Here is a 21,925-nt window from a genome sequence, read left to right as displayed (position 1 = left end):
GCATATGTATCAAAAGATGGCCTAGTCGGCCGTCACTGGAAAGAGAGGCCCATTGGACTTGCAAACTTTATATGCCCCAGTACAGGGGAATGCCAGGGCCAAAAAATGGAATGGGTGGTTAGGGGAGTCGGGGGGAGGGTATGGGGGACTTTTGGGATAGCATTCTAAATGTAATTGAGGAAAATACGTAATAATAAAAATATTAAAAAAAAAAAAGAAATGTTGCATTGTCTCTGTGCTATGCAATATTGTGTTTGTCTGCAGCAGCAATGGTGGTCACTTACACTTTTCATTGTCTTAGATGAAATGTCCTCTGTGGCTAGAGGAGACAAGATGGCCTTCCTGTAAGTGGTAGATATCCTTTGGTTGACTGAAAAGTTAGGTTTTTAAATACTTACTCTCAGTTAGAAACTGGTAACTCTCATAGACCACTCATGCATGGTCTTCTAACTGGACCAGACTGTCCAATATGCCTGAGCTTATTGTCCATGCTCATTCTGGTCTGCTGTATTCAACTGAATAATTTCATATTTATGTGAAAGCAGGTGGAGGCTGTGACTGCCTCTCTCCCCCTTCTGCTGAAATTGAGGTTGTGGTATCAATTCAAGCTGAGATCACAGTTTGCCCCAATTTAGATTTACACTTCTATGTTGATAGAGTGAATGTTTTACACACCTAGATACAGCCCCTAATAGGTGTGAATGCTAAGCAGAGAACTATTCATAGTCATGATTAGCATTTCTCAAAGGTGTCAAAATCACTCCATTCACTGTGATAAAGCAACTTGGACCAAAAAAAAAAAAAAAAAAAAAAAAAAAAAAAAAAAAAAAAAAAAAAAAAAACCAGAATAAAAAAAGAAAAGAAAACCATCCAACATCCAACCAAACAGCTAAGCTTCACAAGTGTTGTAGTGTTGTTCTTGTTTATTTCTTCTCTCTCCTTTTTATGATGCAAGTAGTACAGAGCCCTTAGTTATTCCCTTTAAAGTGAGTTAGAGTCCACTGCTTCAGTAATTCATCATTTAAGGCTTTATTCCAAGCCAAGGTACCAATTACATTGAGGTTCTTTGTTTTTTTGTTTTGGTTTTTTTTTTTTTGTTGTTGTTGTTTTTGAAATTGGAGCAGTAAGAATCTTTATTGAATACCAGGTAGTTAGCATCACATATAATCACATTATTAATTCTTATAATAAACTAGTTTCATAAAACTTACCATTAATATTTTATAGATAGTATATTTGAGGAAAAGGGCATTAAATCTTTGTAAACCTTGTATATACATATATAATGGTATATATGTATGTGTATATGTATACACACAACACATTTAATCATATGCCATTTTGTCTCAGACATTTTGAAAATTATTTGTGCTGAATGCTTACAGTTAGTGATACTAAATATTTTAGGAATCAATGCTCACATTTGTAGATGAAGCATTACTCACCATTATCAAGTTCAGTATCTCATAATAGCTGATATCCTACTTTAATTTTTCATCTAAAAGTCAACCTAAAGAATAACCCAAAGCTACCAAAATTTTCAGTTTAAACAACACTAACACTAACTTCTCCTTGTAAGAGAAGCCATCCTCTGCAGGGAACGTGAGATCAGATCAGAGAACACCCATTAAAGTGAATCCCTGCAAGGAGTTTGCCTCACAAAAATTCATTAAGCCATACATTTGTCTATATTCTTATTTTATGTTAACAAAAAGTGAAAAAAAAAACCTTTGCTTTTTAAAACAATTATACAATATTTTATACCATTTATTTTATTATAAAATTCATTATCTACTAACCAATGAGCAGCTAAAATTTGTCCATTTTCATGGATATAAATTAGTTCCTGAAACTAAAACATATAACGTAAAGGCTGGCTGTACTGTATTCCAGGTATGCTGTGTTAATGTTTACAGAGCACCCAGAGTCCCTGCCCTGAACTCATTTAATGCTTTGCATTTATTACTGTCATCTATTCTGAACCAACAGTCTCTGCTCTGTCCTTTGGATAAGTGAGGGCTGAGAGGTTCTCTTAAGTGCTGTATCCCAGCCATATTGAATTACTAGTGTTGCTAATGTGTGAGAGTGCTTGGAGAGCATTTAGTCTGAGCTGGCCACCCGGGCAGCAGAGGCTGTGGAGAGAAATAATGGGAAGTGGAGCCACTGGTGTTTTCAACTCTTCCAAGTGGAGTGACTCCATGGAATCACACTACAGCTTCTAAATTTAACGGTGAGCATAAAATGCAGCCACAGGATACAGTGCATGCTGACTGCCTACCCTGGCCAGGGATCTACATTTCTGTGACATACACCCACCCCTTGGAGATACATAAGTAGCCAGAGACTAGCCTGGCAGCCGTCTGGAAAGACAGTAACCAGGACATCTGGAAATGTCTCGATTTCACAGTCTGTTTCTTCTCTTAACCATTGAACAGTAGTATATTGTTTCGCTTTACATTTTAGGATAAGAGTGTTATGTATGAGTGTGTGTGTGTGTGTGTGTGTGTGTGTGTGTGTGTGTGTGTGTTGTTGTTGTTGTTGTTTTGGAGCTGTAACCCGTAGCATTCTGCATGCTAGGCAAGTACTCTACTCCTGGAGAAACTTCCTGCCCATTGACCTTCTCCCCAGTTCCACCTTGAGCCCTGTGATTCTAATTCTTTGGATGATCTTTATTGCTTCCTTATAGAACTCTGTCACCTTTGTTCCAGTGATATAATCTGCAAGTGTTAGGCACTGGCGCACTCACAGTGTTCCTCACGTGTTCTATTCATTTGCTCATGTCTTATACTCTAGATTTCATCATACTTCATATTTCCCATCTATGTTCTGGCCCTTCCATCAGCTGCTTTGTTTTGTTTTTGTTGTTGTTGTTGTTTTCTTTTCCTGCCCTGAATTGCCTTCTGTACCAGTGTTGCCACACTCTTAAGTCTGTGTTCTTATATTCTTTCTTGTCTCTTATAGCCCTCCTTTAAGAATGATCTCAGAAGCCACTGATCCCAGTGACTCTGTGTTCTCCCTCCATTTCAGAAACATTTTGTAGTTTTACCATCTTGCTTTCCCACCTGTGGATTAGTTCCCTGTAATAATAATTTCGAGACTTCTTATATATCAATAAATGCTTTGGCCAATAGCTTTGGCTCTGTTTGCCAACTAGCTCATATCTTAATTCCCTGTTTATTTTATTCTAAGTCATGCCATTTGGCTGATTACCTGATCCTCAGTTTCGTATGACCCATCTTTTTCTGTATCTGGAGTGAATCTTTTTTGTCCCTGACTCTATTCCCAGAGCTCTTCTCTCTGTACTGGAATTTCCACCTTCCTATTTCCTGCCTAAGCCAATAAACCAGTACCATTGTATGACAGATGATGCTTCCATATAGAAGAGGAGATTTTCTCTACAACATTTCCTCTCTCTAACTCTACACTAGAGAAACACAAGCCATGGAATATAAACTGAGGGAAGTTTGTTTTTCTATGCTCTTTTCAGTTCTTCCCATGATATCCCTCTTTTTATCTCTTTCTTGGTCCCGAATGAAACAATTGCAGCCTCAATCAATATGCTTCTGATAATGTTTATTTTACAAACATACTTTCAATAAAAATATCAAAATGGTCATTTTCCTAAGCACACTGTTTTCCTTAAGGAAATTTTCCTTTACTAAGATTTATATATCCTTCCAGGAATAACATGTGTATATGTAAATATGTATATTTCATTTTGATACATAATGGTAATATATTTAAAACATGCAGTATTCCTACTAATGTTTGTTACTTGGTAGTGCACTGAGAAGTTTATTTGAGTCTTAAATATGGTTGTAGCATGATTTTAAACTCACCGCTAGTATAGAGATGATAGGTTGTTGTTCAGTGCTTAAAATTAAGTAGCCAACAGAGCCAGTATCTAAATTAACAAAATCAGAAATGAAAAGGGAGATATAACAACAGAAACTGAGGAATTTCAAAAAATCATCGGATCCTACTACAAAAGTCTATACTCAACACAACAGGAAAATCTGGATGAAATGGACAATTTTCTAGACAGATACCAAATACTAAAGTTAAATCAGGATCAGGGAAATCATCTAAACATTCCTATAACCCCTAAAGAAATAGCTGCAGTCATTAAAAGTCTCCCAACCAAAAAAAAGCCAAGGACCAGATGGGTTTAGTGCAGAGTTTTATCAGACCTTCAAAGAAGATATAATGCCAATATTCTTCAAACTACTCCACAAAATAGAAACAGAAAGAACACTAACCAATTCGTTCTATGAAGCCACAGTTATGTGGTATCACAGCTGATACCAAAACCATATGAAGACCCAACAAAGAGGAGAACTTCAGACCAATTTCCCTTATAAATATCAACGCAACAATACTCAGTAAAGTTCTCACAAACTGAATCCAAGAACAAATCAAAAGGATCACCCACCACAATCAAGTTGTCTTTATCTCAGGGATGATTCAATATATGGAAATACATCAATGTAATCCACTACATAAACAAACTCAAAGGAAAAAAGAAGTCATGATCATTTCATTAGATGCTGAAAAAATTGACAAAATTCAACATCCCTTCATGCTAATAGTCTTGGATATATCAGGAATTGAAGGCCCATAGCTAAACATTGTAAAAACAATATACAGCAAACCAGTAGCCAGCATCAAACTAAATGGAGAGAAACCTGAAGCAACCCCATTAAAATCAGGGACAGACAATGCAGCCCTCTCCCTCCTTATCTATTCAATATAGTACTTGAAGTTCTAGCTACAGCAATTAGACAACAAATGGAAGTAAAAGGGATGCAATTTTGAAAGAAAGGAGTCAAAATATCATTATTTGCTGATGATATGATATATACATAAGTGACCCCCAAAACTCCACCAGAGAGCTCCTACAGCTGATAAACAACTTCAGCAAAGTGGTTGGATAGAAAATTAACTCAAAAATAATCAGTAGCCATCCTATACTAAAAGGATAAACAGGCTGAGAAAAAAATTAGGGAAACCACACCCTTCACAATAGTCACAAACAATATACAGTATATTGGTATGATTCTAACCAAACAAGTGAAAAATCTGTATGACAACAACTTCAAGTCTATGAAGAAAGACATCGAAGAAGACCTCAGAAGATGGAAAGATCTCCCATGCTCATGGATTGGCAGGATTAATATATAAAGATGGCCATCTTGCCGAAAGCAATCTACAGATTCAATGCAATCCCCATCAAAATTCCAACTCAATTCTTCATAGAGTTAGAAAGAACAATTTCCAAGTTTATCTGTAATAACAAAAACTGAGAATAGTGAAAACTATTGTCAACAATAAAAGAACTTCTGGGGAAATCAGCATCTCAATCCTCAAGCTGTACTACAGAGCAACTGTGATTAAAAACTGCATGTTATTGATACTGTGACCGGTAGGTAGATCAATGGAATAGAATTGAAGACCCAGAAATGAACCCACAAACCTATGGTCACTTGCCTTTGACAAAGGAGCTAAAACCATCCAGTGGAAAACAGACAGCATTTCAACAAGTGGTGCTGGTTCAACTGGCAGTTAGCATGTAGAAGACTGCAAATCGATTCATTCTTATGACCTTCTACAAAGCTCAGCGCCAAGTGGATCAAGGACCTTCACATGAAACCAGATACTCTGAAACTAATAGAAAAGAAAGTGGGGGAAGAACCTTGAGCACATGTGTACAGGGGAAAATTTCCTGCACAGAACACTAATAGTTTATGCTCTAAGATCAAGAATTGACATGTGGGATCTCATAAAATTACAAAACTTCTGTAAGGCAAAGGACACTGTCAATAGGACAAAACAGGAACTAACAAACTGAGAAAAGATCTTCACCAACCCTACATCTGATAGAGGGCTATTATCCAATATATACCAAGAACTTAAAAAGTTAGACTGCAGAGAACCAAATGACCATATTAAAAATGGGATAGAGACAAGATAAAATTTGCAAAACACATGAAACTCAAGAAGGAAGACCAAAGTGTGGACACATCGATCCTTCTTAGAAGGGGCACCAAATACCCACAGAAGGAGTTACAGAGACAAAGTTCAGAGCAGAGACTGAAGGAATGACCATCCAGAGACTGCCCCACCTGGGGATCCATCCCATAAACCACCACCAAACCCAGACACTATTGCAGATGCCAGCAAGACCTTTCTGACAGGAGACTGATATAGCTGTCTCCTGAGAGGCTCTGTCAGTGCCTGACTAACACAGACGTTTATGCTCACAGCCATCCATTAGATGAAGTACAGGGTCCCCAATGAAGGAGATAGAGAAAGTACCCAAGGAGCTGAAGGGGTACTTTGCAGCCTCCTAGGAGGAACAAAAATATGAACTAACCAGTAACCCCAGATCTCCCTGGGACTAAACCACCAATCAAAGAAATTTAGACTCATGGCTCTAGATGCATATGTAGCAGAGGATGGCCAAGTTGGTCATCAATGGCAGGAGAGGCCCTTGGTCCTATGAAGGTCCTATGCCCCACTATAGGGGAATGCCAGGAAGTGGGAGTAGATGGGCTAAGGAGGAGGGAGAGGCTGGAGAGGATAGGGGATTTTCAGAGGGGAAACCAGGAAAGGAGATAACATTTGAAATGCAAATAAAGAAAATATCTAATAAAAAATTAAGTTCCCTAGCCATTTACATTATGAGTCTAAATCTCTGATGTATAACTAAAATCTGATGAAATGATACTAATATGACTAGTTCCAATGACCAGTTGTACCAATTCACATAGTAAACAAGCATACAAGAGAATCAAATTATACTCCAGTATTGTGTAATGATTTTGCTGTTTGAGTTCTCCACTTGACACCTATTATCAGAAAAAAAAATTGTTATAATTTCAGAGCATCTTTGATTTCTGTCTCTTTTGGATAAGTTTATTAACCCAACCATTTCCCTGTTTCTTGTTCTGAAAAAAATGAAGATAACGTGTGAATAAGCCCTACAGGCTGTCATGAGGATGAAGTGGATTAGGCCAATGAAAGCAATTAGAGCCATGCATGGCAAAGAAAACCTCCACAGAAGCTATTGGTTATTATATTATTTCTTAATTCCTTCCTGGCAGTGTGCAAGCTGCCTTTGTAGAAAGCCATTTCTATCATATTACCTTATCAAGATTTTTTTAATATTCTAAGTAAGGACTAGACATCAGAAAGTATTGTGCAGACATAGGACAAGGTATATTATTCCTCATCACTGTCAAATGAAGTCTGGATCAGATCCTCGTTGAAAAAGGGAGAAGAAAGCAAAAAGTCATGCCTTGAACGGCTCTGACATCAACTTGATTTGGGCAACTGGGAATCAGACACAGTACAGGATATTGGGAATTGAGTGAGCTGTGCAATCTAATGGAGAGTTATATACAGCTGAGTGAGCAAGCACATTAGCTAATGTAGATAGGGGCTCTCTCTAGAGGATCTGGTCTATAGTTACCTTGGAAAAGAAAGCTGTGCTTGATACTTTTCACACACTGTCAACATCTGTAGTTGACCAAGGGAAGGCCTTGCCATTTCTACTAGTCTGGTCTGAAGTGTTGGAATCCCTGATATGGCCATGCTCACATCAACAAAATACAATCACTCAGGACTTCATCAAGTCTTCAACAGCAACATTTATAATTATGAAAAGTTGCAGGTACATCCCACTCCTGTTTATTTGGGAAATGAATGTAAAGAACATAATATGAAATTCATCATTTATCTTTCTTCCATCGTTGGATTTAACAATCCTCAAATATCTATTTGTGCCAATGTTCTCTGCAAGAAAAATGGGTCCTTTTCTAAAAGTTCTCAGAAGTCTCTTATGTTTGGCTCCCTCAGAGACAATTTAGCGTGGTTGTTTTGGGGGGTGGAGGTTCACTTTGGAACTTTTAACTATTTAATGAAATGTAAACTTTCTGAAAAAAAGCAAAGCCTTTTCGAAAATATGTGATTAGGGTCACAGTAACATGTCAAATATAAGTTGTGCCTGTGGTCCAGTCAGCATGCCCTGGAAATGGTCAAGTGCGTTGAAGCAAAGCAGGGACATTGAAGAAACACTGTCAAGTGGACACAGGTGACACCATCTTACCAGGTCATAGTTTGAAACAGATCATGAGTTGGCATGGTTCAATAGCTGTGTCTTCTCCTTCAACCTGCACTTGAATGAAACTAGTGGAGCCCATTGAAAAAAATAGTCTGTAATTTCCTTCCTGACGTTGTATCATTGACATTGATTTTTTTGACAGGGCGGAGGATCCTAAATTGAGAACAAAGTGGAAAAGGCTCTGAAATAAATGCAAGACAACTCAGAGTTTCCAGGCAATATGTTTTGTGTTTATAATTTAGAAACTCACCAGAAAATACACAGAGTGACATATGCTAATGTATGTGTTTATATGTGTATATATATATCTATGTACACATTACTAGACAATGAAAACGAAAAATTACCAGGATGCCAGCAATGGCATTCCTCACCAAATGTTTAAGATATTTAAAAACTTCACTGAGGCTAGACTTCTCAGGAATATTCCTATTTTTTAAATAAAAATTTCTTTGAATAAATGACTTAATTCAGATTTACTACAATTTTATAAGATTTATATTAATGTCTGCTTTATTTTTCTTTCTTACTTCATATTAATTTTTAAATGAAAATGGAAATAAATTTTTGAATATGCAGAAATTACCATGAATACATACATACATATATATCTATGTAACAAATTACTTCAGTTTAAAGAATTCTGGATCCTCAAGGCTGAGAATGGTTAGCGTGTGAAGGTCTGGCAGTGTGGGGGAATGAGGACATCCTCTTGGTGACAGGAGAGGAAAAATGGGATAAGGAACTCTCTGAGGACAGAAAAGGGGCAGGGTAATGACTGGGCAGTAAAAATAGATTAAATATGGGAGGGGAGGCTTTTAGTCCTGTGAAAGCTCAATGCCCCAGTGTAGGGAAATGTGAGGGTGGTGAGGTGGGAGTGGGTGGGTGGGTGGAGGAACACCCTCATAGAAGTAGGGGGAGTTCAGATGGGATAAGTGGTTTGTGGAGGGGAAACCGGAAAAGGGGATAACATTTGAAATGTAAATAAATAAAATATCCAATAAAAATAAAGTTAAAAATAGATTAAAGATGATTAAAGAAAACAATGAATCCAAAACAATTAAATACTGATATTAGTAACAACAACAACAATAACAACAAAAGAATTCTGGAAACATTTGCCTGAGGATCATTTTGTCTCATACAGTGATATTCAACCTGTGGGCTGCAACTCCTTTGTAAGGTCAAATGATCTTTTCACAGTGATTGAATATTGCTTTGTGTTTTATAACAGTAGCAAAATTTCAGTTATGAAGTGGCAAGAGAAGAAACTATGATTGGGGGTCATTACAACATGAAGAACTGCATTAAAGAGTCACAGCATTAAGACGGTTGAGAGCCATTGCTCTAGTAGTAGGAATGTATGTATCCTTGGCTGATGCTGACATGAGAATGCCAGTGTACAAAAAGTTGTTCACAGTTTTTGCAGATTACTATCTAGTTCATGACAGATATCATACCTTCAAAATAACTACCATCAGTGACTTTGAGAATGACAAAGTGTCAAAGTAGGGAAGCTGATTTGACAGAGATGTTCTCCAGAGCATGAGGTGACTTCCATTTTCGTTTGCCTTCATTATCAGTAGTTCTGTAAACACAGAACTACTGGTGTGAAATGTCATATCAAGACCTGCGCACTCTGGGTTTAAAATTGCAGGATCATAAGGGAAGCTGTGAGGGACCTAGGACTTGTCGTCCAGAGCTTTTGTACATGACATCTTACCAACCCACTTGGTTCCAGCAGAGGGGAGTCAGAGTTACTGTGTAGAAGGGCTAAACTGTATTTCTGGATGATGTGCATATTATAAATGAAGGAATGAAAGGATGATGATAATGACGATGATGATGAATGAAAGCAAAATAGATTCTGGATTCCTTGTTCCTAAACTGGCTGGACTTTTACTGTTATTATTATTTATTTCATGAAAAAAGTGAAGCCATGAGTAGTTGAGCCCATGATTTTGTGGTAAAGTTACAGGAAAGACTACTGATGTACACTCCACAGCATTCACAGAGCAATTAAGTCTCATAGGACTCGGTCTTTAAAAAAAATCAATGGTTATATATTTTATTATACTAAATGTCTCAAACGTTCTCAAAGGTGTGTGTGTGTGTGTGTGTGTGTGTGTGTGTGTGTCTATGCATGTGTGCATGTGTGTGTGCATGTGGAGAAGCATATCGAAGGTGTGAAATTGGAAGGTGGCTATTTGTGAGTGTGAGGGAGTGTGAAGGTAATGTTTGTTGTCGATGTTACATAATTCTTTTACACAGAATTGCTGTTGACTATTTCCACTTGAAGATGGGAAGTATTTGTTACTGTAGTAGAAAATAAGTCTCACTGTTCTCATCTCCAAAGAGGCTAAACACTGAGCATTTTCCAAGACAACGTTAAAATTGTCTTTATACATTTGAAATAATATGTATCAATATTTCATGATTCACAGTCTTAGTAGCAATTTTCTAAAGTGGATGACAAAAGCCACAAATGTCTCCTTCTCCTTTTAGCTCCACCAGAACAACTATTTAGAGCATTTTTGTTTTGAGTCCAAGGTCTAGCATTTTTTTAGTTCAGCTGACATTAACGATTACATTTGTCAATATGTATTAAATCTGGAGACTATTTAAAGACTGCCATGGAGCATGCATTGTAAATATAGTAGCTTTGTTCCCCCCCAATGCAAATGTCTGTTACCAAAATTCTAAAGGCTATCTAGTTTTGTTTTGTTTTGTCTTTTCCTTTGTTTTAAAAGATTCCTGTGAAAAGTAGATTATTCTTATTGTAGCAGATGACATTTTTTTTGTTCTTGTCTTGCCTCAGTGACTTCTTTTGTATTTATTTCAGCTGTGTGATTTCAAAACTGGGAAGAGCTATAATGTGTTTCATTTTTCCATGACAATACTTGGCAATTTGCAAAGTCAAATCGTGATTCTTATTAATTGCCTTCATTATTTATAAAGTCAGTGGTAAACTTTAACAGTGATAATTAAAGAAAAGCAACTACATTAAAAAGAGTCTTCCAGAATCAGATGAAAATAAAATATAGGTATTAATTCCACTTTTCTCATATCTTATAGTTTGTAAAATATAAAGTTGTAATTTCTATGAATTTGTGAATAACACTAAAATTGCCATATTGAAGAAAAATGTCTTTTAATCTTCAAAGGTAAATACAACTCATGATATTTATGATTTCAATGTTTGTTTAAAATTTAATTATACCACAATTTGTTAGAATTTCACTGACTTTTCAAATGGCTCTATTCTCATATTAGTAATTGTTTTGAGAACTTCATACATGAGCACTGTATCTTCATTGTTATTGCTTTTATGTTTTATTAATTATTTTATTTATTTACATTTCAAATGTCGTCCCACTTCCTGTTTTTTTTTTTTTTTTTTTTTTTTTTTTGGAAACCATCCCATGCCCCTCCCCTTTGCCTCTAAAAGGGTGCTCCCCCACCTGGTCACCCACTCCTGCCTTACCTCTGTAGAATTCCCCTACATGGGGGTGCAACAAGCCTCCACAGGACCAAGGGCCTCCCATCCCAAGATGCCAGAAAAGGCAATCCTCTGCTACATATGTAGTGGGAGCCATGGACAGTCTCATGTATACTCTGGTTGGTGCTTTAGTCCCTGGGAGTTCTGAGAGATCCATTAGTTGATATTGTTGTTCTTCCTATGGAATTGCAATCCCAGTCAGGTCCTTCAGTCCTTCCCCTAACTTTTCCAATGAGGTCACTGAAATCAGTCCAATGGTTGGCTGTGAGTATCTGCATTTGCCTTAGTCGAGTGTTGGTGGAGTCTCTCAGAGGACAGATATACAAATTGGTGTGGTCTCTGGATGGCCTTCCCTTCAGTCTCTGCTCCATTTTTTTTTTTTTTTTTTTTTTTTTTTTTTTTTTTTTTTTGTCTCTGTGTTTCCTTTAGAAAGGAACAATTCCAGGTTAAAATTTTGAGATGGGTGGGTGGTCCCTTCCCTCAACTGCCAGCCATGCCTATCTACTGGAGGTGTTCTCTTCAGGTTCTATCCCTGCTTTGTTGTGTATTTTGGCTAATGTTATCCCTACTGGGTCCTGGGAGCCTCTCACTTCCCTGGTGTCTGGGACTTTCTAATAGTTCCCCTGATTCCCTATCCCCACTGCTACACATTTCTATTAATTCTCCTGGACCTCTGGACTTATCTCTGTCTCTTCCAATACCTGATCCTGCCCCTCTTTTTTCCCCTCCCCCTCCCCTTTCCCTTCCAGGTCCCTCCCTCCCTCTACCTCCCCTGATTATTCTGTTCCCCTTTCTAGGTAGGATTGAAACACACATACTTTTGTCTTTCTCCTTATTAAGCTTCATATGGTCTGTGAGTTGTATTGTGGGTATTCTGAGCTCTTTGGGCTCTCTCCAACCTCTCCTGTAAACCTTTCAAATTCTGAATCTCTTTTCTCATCACCATTACTGCATATATGTATCTATAAGCCACACATGTATATATAAAGTACTAAAGCCATTTGGTTTGCTCATATGCACACATCTCCAGGGGTAAGGTCTTGCTATTGGACTACCTGTGTGTGGTTTTGTTCTAGGAGGAGACCAATTATCCCTTTCACAGTAGCCATTGAACATCTGAATTTTCTCACCTAGGGATGTGACTATGGACTATCAACTGTCTACAGATGATATCATCTATATGAAATTTAAAACCAACAGTCCTTTCTAACCTGGCTAGCTCCCCAATGATTGAGATGGAGACCTATTGATTTATTCAACAAGCTTTAAGCACAATAACTGAGCAGATATTTCTAACTCTCTATGCTGTCCTAGCATTGTACCAGCCACACAACCTGAGATATTTACATTTAGTCTGTCTTTGGCTTGGTATGCTGAGGTTGTCTGGCCTCATAGAGAACTCCCTTGCCAATTCCTCACACCCAATCTCATAGCAACCATCTTTTTCATCCATCTCATGGCCCCTTTTCTCCTGGACCCTCTCCTTCCTCATGAGATCCCCCCTCCCCCTTTCCTGGCTGGGACCAGAAATCCATCCACTCTTTCATTCCTCTCTGCCCACTCATTGGCTGTTTAGTCTTTTATTAACCAATTAGAAATATTTAGGGACTATTCTTTACACCACATTGATACAAGAGATTCTCCAATAACCATGATTTTGCCTGTGTCTGAACTGTAACTAGATCTTGGAACAGAGTAAGTGGTGTCTGAATACACTATGCACAAGACAAGCTGCTAATAGCCATCATTCTGATCATAATCTTATTTTATTTTATTTTATTTTATTTTATTTTATTTATTTTATCTTAGAGATTTCATGGGTGAAGCTTCCATGTCACATATAGAAGATACTAGGTAGGAGTGTATGCCCTGATTTTCTGACTCTTACAATCATTTTGTACCCCCTGCTTCTGTGCTTTTTTTTTCCCCTAAGCCTTGGGAAGATCTATTAGTAGAGGTTGGTCACACCACATAAACTCCTCTGAATTTTCAACAGTTTGGGAATCTCTGTAATAATTTTCATCCTTTGCAAAGCAGCTCCCTTTTTGAGGGATGAGAGCTACACTTATCAGTGGGTTAGAAATGATATTGGTTTAGGAAAATGGCTTTGGAAGGTTCTCTTTGCTGGGTCTGTAACCTCTCCAGCTATGGGTAGTCGACCAGATTTGCAGTGCCAAGAGTGCATTCTCTCCTACTGAGTGAAAGTAAAGTAGGAGCAGACAGCAGTCGTTACATCCAGGATTAAGTGTTACTCTTGTACCACTATGGGTCTCTTGCCAGGCCAGGCATTGCCGGGATTCTGAGGCTTTACACCTGGGTGGGTGGCTTAGTTACTTTTCTATTTCTCTGATCAAACACCATGACTAAGGCAACTTCTGGAAGAAAGCATTTGATTTGTCTATGGTTTCAGACGGTTATAGTCCATAATGGCAGACAATGGGGAAAGAGATAGGAGCATCCATCAGCTTCAGGAAGCAGAAAGAGCACAAAGCCTGCTTCACATGTCATGTTCCTTACAAGGCCAAACCTCCTAATCATTCCTGAACTCGTCCACCAACTGAGGACAAAGTGGTCAAATATTTAAGCCCATGGGGTACATTTTTATGAAAATTAACACAGTAGGACTACAGGCTGCTTGCTTCCCTTGGCAAGTTGGATAGATTCTTCCTATATATAAGAGGCAGTCCTCAGGGTGAAGATGTCCAGGTCAGCTCCAAGTTGTTTTCCTGAAGTCCTGTTTCCTAAGCCTGTGGTGTCTGTAGCAGTGGGATCTTAACTTCATCCCAACAATGTGTGTATAGATACACTTATATTTTATGTGTTTTTAAATAAACATAAAAGAAAATATTTCCCTATAGCTGTTTTTATAATTTTTGTCATTCTTTAGACCTCCTCCCTCCTTCTTCCTTAATGTTTCCCTTTCTTTCCTCTTGGAAGATCAAGTCCCATCTGTAGTTTTTCCTACTTCTCACATAGTAGCACTTATGTCCTACGATTTCTTTCTCTACAGCTCCACCCTGCACCAAACTCCCCAGGGACGTTCCCAGTTTCTATGGTTACTTGAGAGTATATATTTACACCTAAAATGTAATGGAGCTACAATTTGGAGCTAGGACCCTCAAATTGGAGAATATATGTAATATTTGCCTTTCTTGGTTCAGGTTATCTCACTCAGTATAATATTATCTAATTCCATAATTTACCCACACATTTCTTAAATTTATAGTTCTTTACAGTTGAATAGAATTCCACTGTGCATGTCTACCACATTCATTGCCCATTGGCTGAAGGATATTTAGATTATTTCTGTTTCCTAGAATTGTAAACAGAAAGGCAATGAACATGGCTGAGAAAGTATCAGTGGATTAGGGCATTTAGTGCTTATAGATTATGGCAAATGAGTGGTATAGCTGTGTCATATGGTAGGTTCTGATTTAGTCTTCTGAGCATTGTGTACAGGGATATGAAGAGACTGTACCTTTAAGAGGTAAAAAGTAGCAAGTTACTAAAGTCTTAGGAGCCATTCTCATGTGACCACAGAGAGAATACATATACAAGAACTTTCAACCCTTTGTCCTTTAATAGGCGAAATTTTTAGGTGTTTTTCAGGCAAAAAAGTCCATCTACCCCAGGCTGAACCTTGTGGTTTCTTCGGACGCATAAACTGCAGTTGCTCATAGTGTAGCAGGAAGCTTCCTACTATGCCCTTCCTTCCTGATTCTCTTCATTATCCCTGAATGGTTTCATCTTTTATCTTTCAAGTAAAGAACTTGCTCTTTCGTTTATTTTTCAATGTTTTCATCAAGAGAAATCTAAAACAAAGACATCTATAATTAATAATACTGGGTAGATAGTGAGAACGGTTCAAGGTCACATGATTGTCTAGTTTTTCAAAGTAGTTGTGAGAAGAGCTAGTCTCGCTTGCATTTCTACTTGAGGAAGTTCCCAGCTATACACAAGATTAGTGCCCATAATTCCTGGATTCTGTGTATAATTACATCTTTTACAACTCACCCCAAAACACTCACTATAGAAGGACACATCAGTGGACATATAGGAAAGTCTGTTTAATGCACTAAGTATACCCTGCAAGCCTACACATTTATAGTCTGGAGCACAATCTCTGATTAGGTGTAGTGTACCTTAGGAAGCAATTGTTGAGGACCACAGTACACAGGAACCTTGTACAAAGGAGGTGTAGTGTACCTTAGGAAGCAATTGTTGAGGACCACAGTACACAGGAACCTTGTACAAAGGAGGTGTAGTGTACCTTAGGAAGCAATTGTTGAGGACCACAATACACAGGAACCTTGTACAAAGGAGGTGTAGTGTACCTTAGGAAGCAATTGTTGAGGACCACAGTACACAGGAACCTTGTACAAAGGAACATATATTCATATACATAATGGAGACCTTTCTGACATGTTTCAGACAACAAAAACATGCTTTAAAATAGATGTTGACAATACTTTGTATTTATTTGTTTGCCTGGTCATGGATTCGGATATTTAGATATTCTTTGCTTCAAGGTATCTGCTTTTTAAAACTCCTTTAGTTTTACAAAACTGTTACCAGTAGATAAAATGAGAGAAATTTGAATTCAAGTTAATATTTTAGTTGTTGCAATTATCTAGCAAAAGTTTTAAAATTTAATGTGTTAATAGTTAATATTTTAGCACTGCTGAATTTTTAAATTATATAAGCTGCTTGCATCTTCCCATCAGTTGCACATACTGTTTAAGTGTCTGCATTTCAAGTATTTTCTGATTTCAACAACAACAACAAAAAAAAAAGATTTGTTTAATCTAAGGATGTAAATTTCTGTGAATGATACAGAGTTTAAAGAAAAGAAGAAACTCTCTCTTTAAAGGAACTGGTTTTTAAATCTAAGTTTTTTACATATATTTTGCAGATTAAAGGATTTACTTGAAGACAAATCATTCTATTCATCAGAGACCAGACAAGAGTCACTCTTGCTTTTGCCAATTAAAGATGATGTTGTCATGGAAACAGTTGATCCTGCTTTCATTCATTGGCTGCCTGGCAGGTAACAATAAGCTATATTTTATTTGAACTATTCTTGAGTTTTGTGCTTAAATACTTTGCTTTTGTTTTTAAGACAGGTTTTTATGTAGCCTAGATGGACTGCAATCTCACTATTTAATTGTGATCATCCTGCCTTCCTCTCCCATACTTGGGTTACAGACATGCACATCTATGCCTGGTTATTCGCAAATCCTTTTTAAAGGGTAAGGTAAAATTACAACAGGGTCAAAGACAAACAGATCATTTTTCTCAGAAAGAAGATTCCCATTCTTAATTCTCAAAATTGGATTCTCTTCTTCTATCTAATTTATACAAGTCAATATAGTCCCATAGAAACTGTAAGAACACCTGATATTAAAATTATATTGCTGAATTTAATAAGTTTTCCTAGTGTGACAACTTAACTTGAGAAATTCACATTTTATTTTTATTTTATTTTGTGTTTATATATTTATTAGCATGTATTTATATGCTTAGTAGTCCAAGAGAAGGGTTACAAGGGAGCAAGGGAAATGGATGAAATTATGTAATTATATAGTTCATAATAAAATTTTGTCATAATTAAATATATAATAAGATTACAATTATACTTGAAATATAATTATATTCTTCTTCCTCATTCCTTCTTCTAAGTCCTTCATGTTACATAGCACATTTCCTCCCAAATCTATAACCTCCATTTTTCAAATATTATATATATATATATATGAGTATATATTGTATAATACATAACCAAAAATACTATCTTCCAAATCCATTTAGTGATGTTTCTTATACATACCACTTAGTATGGGATGGCCAATTAGGGGCATAGAACTGGGAAGAACTACCTCTCCTGCTCTCAGCATGCCATGATTACCTCTAGTTAGATGTCTAGGAATGGAGTCATCTGAGACGAAATACACTGTTTAAAATATGATGATACTTTCTTTGAAAATTTTCTTATAGTGTGCATTTGGGATATTTTACTACAGTTTTGACTTTTTCATGAATGGGTAGGCAAAAAAAAATCATATTTATACCCTAAATATATTTTTAATTCTTTTGATACTATATTATGTTAATTTTACTGGCACATTTTTGGGGAGTGGGTAATAAAATAATTTTTATTTTCGATACAGGGTTTCTCTGTGTATCCCTGGCTGTCCTGGAACTCACTTTGTGGACCAGGCTGGCCTCGAACTCAGAAATCCACCTGCCTCTGCCTCTGCCTCGCAAGTGCTGAGATTAAAGGCGTGCACCACCACCACCCGACCTAAGAAAATAATTTTTAAATGAAATATGATATGTAATACAAAATGTTAAACTGTGGTTTTCTATTTTTTTCTTTCCTTTTTGATTGGAATTATAATACATATATTAATATGATGAATAGGATCATTTCATCCGTTGATTTGAGTATTGTACCATTTGGACATGTTTGCTTTGTATATGTGCATGTGTGTAGTATTTCCCCCCCTTTATTCCTCTGTTCATTTACATTCTCTGACCCGTTTGAAAGTATACTATTATAAAAATCACTTCTTATCATAAAAAGAAATCAGTGCTCATATCCTAGGACTTAGAAGATTCTTTTCTCTATGGAAACTGTGCTTCGTAAAAGTAGCATATTTGCATTTTGAATGAATGAGGCATATTGGAATGTTCAGTAAAAAAAAAACCACAGGATTTACATACATCTATGTAAGAGTAGGTGTGTGGGCTCTTGTATTAAAATTCCATTTTTTCATATATTTAAATAATAAAGTATAAAAATTTATGATCAATATTAGATTAGCAGTTTAAACTTTATAAATGGAGTATTCCCCCACTGCAGTTTTTATGTTTTTAATTCAGTTACTTAATTATATTCCTAAAATGGATCCTAGTACCGAAGGAAAAGGTGGTAATTGTATCCCAATTTCTGATTTGTTAAGTGGGCTTTGGAGAAAGATCAACACAGTCAGACAAAATAAAATATTTTTTTCTGTCTCTAATTATTTTACATAGTTTTCTATTTTCTTGTTTTTGTAGAAAGATCAAAATGACAGCCCATGTCAGGAGGCATATCTTTCAGGGTGGTGACTTTTTTAGAAACAAACTAGAAATCTTTGAAGTGGTTAAAAACAAAAACAAAAACAAAAACAAAAACAAAAACAAAAACGATGTCCTGAGAAAATAACAGTGCTGTAGAGTTAAGGAAAATGGGACTGTTTTTCAGAAGTTTAAAATGTGATTCTGGTGCACAGGAAAATTGCATTATGCGTGTGTCTGCATTTTTGTTTCTGCATCTTTTACACATTTATAGCAGTTTACAGAAAAAAAAGCAAGGTACATTATACCTAAATGTGATAGTATCTGTAAAAAAGTTAAATCTCAACTTGAATTTATAGAAATGCTATTTAACAGCAGTAAAAATGTTCAAGGAAGAACTGAATTATATTTTGTGTAACGTATTCTGTGTAATATATTAGTTAGATAATTTGTAGTCTTCATAATTATACTACAGAGAGTTATTGGTCAGATTCTTACATAATCCAAAAAATGTTGAATGTGGGTTACTGTTTATGTGTTAATTATCAGTGTTCTTTTTATATTATTAAAATTAGAAGGTTGTTTTTTGAGTATGATAATCTATCGATAAATATTTGGCTGCTTTGCATGATTTGAAATAGATTTATGATTGAGAGACAGTGATTGAGTAGAAATGGGCCTCATAGACCCAGGTGTTGGACTGCTAGGCCCATGGAAGGTGACACTATTGGAAGGTGTGGCTTTCGTGGCATAGGTGTGGCATAGTAGAAGGAAGTGTATCTCTGTGGAGACAGGCTTTTCTCAGGCTAGTCCTAGTGTGGAAGTCTTCCTGCTGCCTCCTGATCTGGATGTTGATCTCTCAGTTCCTTCTCCAGCACCATATCTGCCAGCATGCTACTATGTTTCCTAATAATGGACTTAGCCCTTGGAATTATAAGCCAGCCCCAATTAAATGTTTTTGTTTATAGAGTTGTTATGATCATGGTGTCTTTTCCCAGCAATATAAACCCAAATTAAGAGAAGGATTATACTGTACATTTTTATATTGATAAAAACAACTCACTTTTAGTAAAGAATACAGTCAGGATATACAACCAGTGTTGTGTAGTTCTTGGGTTACTACCCCCAACCCCCCCAGGAAGTTCTCCTTTCTTCTTCTTCTTCTTCTTCTTCTTCTTCTTCTTCTTCTTCTTCTTCTTCTTCTTCTTCTTCTTCTTCTTCTCCTTCTCCTTCTCCTTCTCCTTCTCCTTTTTTCATTTGTTTAGACAACTTGACATTTAGTACTAGACTTTGTAAAAGTTGAAGACAGATTTAGGAAGACCAGAGGAAGAAAACAGAGCATTTTCATTCTGGGAATTCTTTAAAATCAGAAAAGGAAGACACATCGACAGGGGTTTTAGAAAACCAATGCCACAAAAAATTAATACAATTGATATTAAGGAGTAGAAGCATGTTAACCAGGTCCAGGGTGTGGTGGGAATGGCACTTTTTTTTTTTTAACTAGATGAAGGAAGTGAAATAGTTTCCAGAGTTTAGTTTAAATGACTTTTCTGGTCACTGCGGTTAACATAGACTTCTATTTATTTCTGAAATCAAAGGTTGGCTTTACTTTCTGAATCATTTCTTTGTGGAATAAAAGTCATTGACTAATAATCAATAAGATGTCAAATAAACCACTTTTCTACTTCTCAAATACCTAAACATTAGTCTTTTAACTCTAATGGCTAGATCTTTGATCACTGTTAAGTTCATTATGATCTACGAGTAAAATAAATTTTTCAATTTCTTCCTCAATTGTTTTACACCATGCTTGTCATCACCTAGAAAATGATTAGACATATTTATTGGGCTACAGATAACTCAAGGTGATTTATAACTGTTTCTTTTCCTTTTACTTTTTTTATGTTGGTAAGTTATTCTCCACTGATGAAATGAGCCAATTCAAGCCTAATTAAAGTATATAAAGGCAGGTTTATTGGAAAGTAACTACTCATGGTTAAGTTCACTAATTCCAAGGAAAGAGACCAGGAAAGTCACCATATGGAGGGAGACAAAGGGGAGGAGAAAGAAAGAGAAAGCATGCACAGGCAAGGAGAGAGAAAATGCACAGATGGGCAAAAAAGAGAGGGAACAAAATATTTGGATTATATAGGTAAGAACTTCTGGGGTGGGGAAACTCTTGCCCTTGACCTGGAAAATCCAGGGTTAAGAGTGATATGTGCTAGGTGGGGACTGAAGAGTGCGAGATCTGGAAGGCAATTCTCCTTTTTATATGTGAAATATGTACCTCAGCTCTTTGTCCCTAGTCAGAAACCCAACAGGTATTAGATACTATAGTTCAAGCAACTTGAACTATAGTATCTAATGAGAGAGATGGCTGGCCGGGAGTGATGGCTCACGCCTTTAATCCCAGCACTCGGGAGGCAGAGGCAGGTGGATTTCTGAGTTCGAGGCCAGCCTGGTCTACAAAGTGAGTTCCAGGACAGCCAGGGCTACACAGAGAAACCCTGTCTCGAAAAAAAAAAAAAAAAAAAAAAAAAACAAAATCAAACAAACAAAAAAAAATAGAGATGGCTTTCATCTCTTCTGTCCTATCTTGTGAATAAAGACCTTGGTAGTACTGATAATGATAAAATGGAGATGTCACTGATTCCTGCTTATATATCCCGACACACTCATGTTTTTACTTATTTCAGATCATTCTCACGGCTGCAGCACCTGACCTCTAAAATCGTTTTTCATTTATTCATTAAAATCTTGACAGGCCAGCCAAGTATGCATTGTGAGAACCAGTAAAAGATGTGGAAACATGGTTGACACAGTTTCTTCCTTTAACATTTGCCACTGACTGCAAATGTTTGTGTTTTCTGTGTTTGATGTTGAGTAAGAAAAGACTAAATCAACTTAAAAAAATGCTTTGGAAGTGTAATTAGAGTTCAACAAACATAACTTAAATAAGACCCACATTTTTTGTTTAGCTCTTAAAATGGCTAGTTTCTCAACGGTATCCTATAATTAGCCCACTAACTCTTGGAAATAAAGTGCTCATTTAAACTGATTCAATTTCTATTACCTAAGTGTTAAGCTGTCTTAAAGTACTCATCACATAAAAGTGTTTTAAAATCTCCCCACACTTATTATGCTTTCCCATGAATTGGATTGTATTAGAAGAGCTAAATGGATGGGGGCTCCCATTAAGAGTGCAGTAGTTAAGTGTTAACTCCTGAATAATGGAGTATAGATAT

The 21,925-nt window shown here is 36.6% G+C and overlaps 1 protein-coding gene across 8 annotated transcripts in view; it reads left to right on the top strand.

The window, feature by feature from the left end:
- Nucleotides 1-21,925, top strand: part of Cntn3 (contactin 3) — a 401,311-nt gene that overhangs the window by 83,418 nt on the left and 295,968 nt on the right. For 7 of the 8 annotated variants that reach the window (XR_001785107.2, XR_377430.4, XM_006505729.4 and 4 more), the window contains one exon: nucleotides 16,534-16,668. Coding sequence is in view for 6 of the 8 variants with exons in the window: in XM_006505729.4 (XP_006505792.1) it covers nucleotides 16,614-16,668 (55 nt within the window). In the remaining 2 variants the exon portion in view is untranslated. Of the gene's footprint in view, nucleotides 1-16,529; nucleotides 16,669-21,925 lie in introns of those variants that run through there. The other variant, NM_008779.2, reaches the window with a different exon arrangement.

The sequence above is a fragment of the Mus musculus genome, chromosome 6 (genome assembly GCF_000001635.26).
Source record: "Mus musculus strain C57BL/6J chromosome 6, GRCm38.p6 C57BL/6J".
Taxonomy (NCBI): Eukaryota; Metazoa; Chordata; class Mammalia; order Rodentia; family Muridae; genus Mus; species Mus musculus.
Note: the sequence above shows the minus strand (reverse complement) of the source record. Positions and strands in the feature narration are given on the sequence as shown.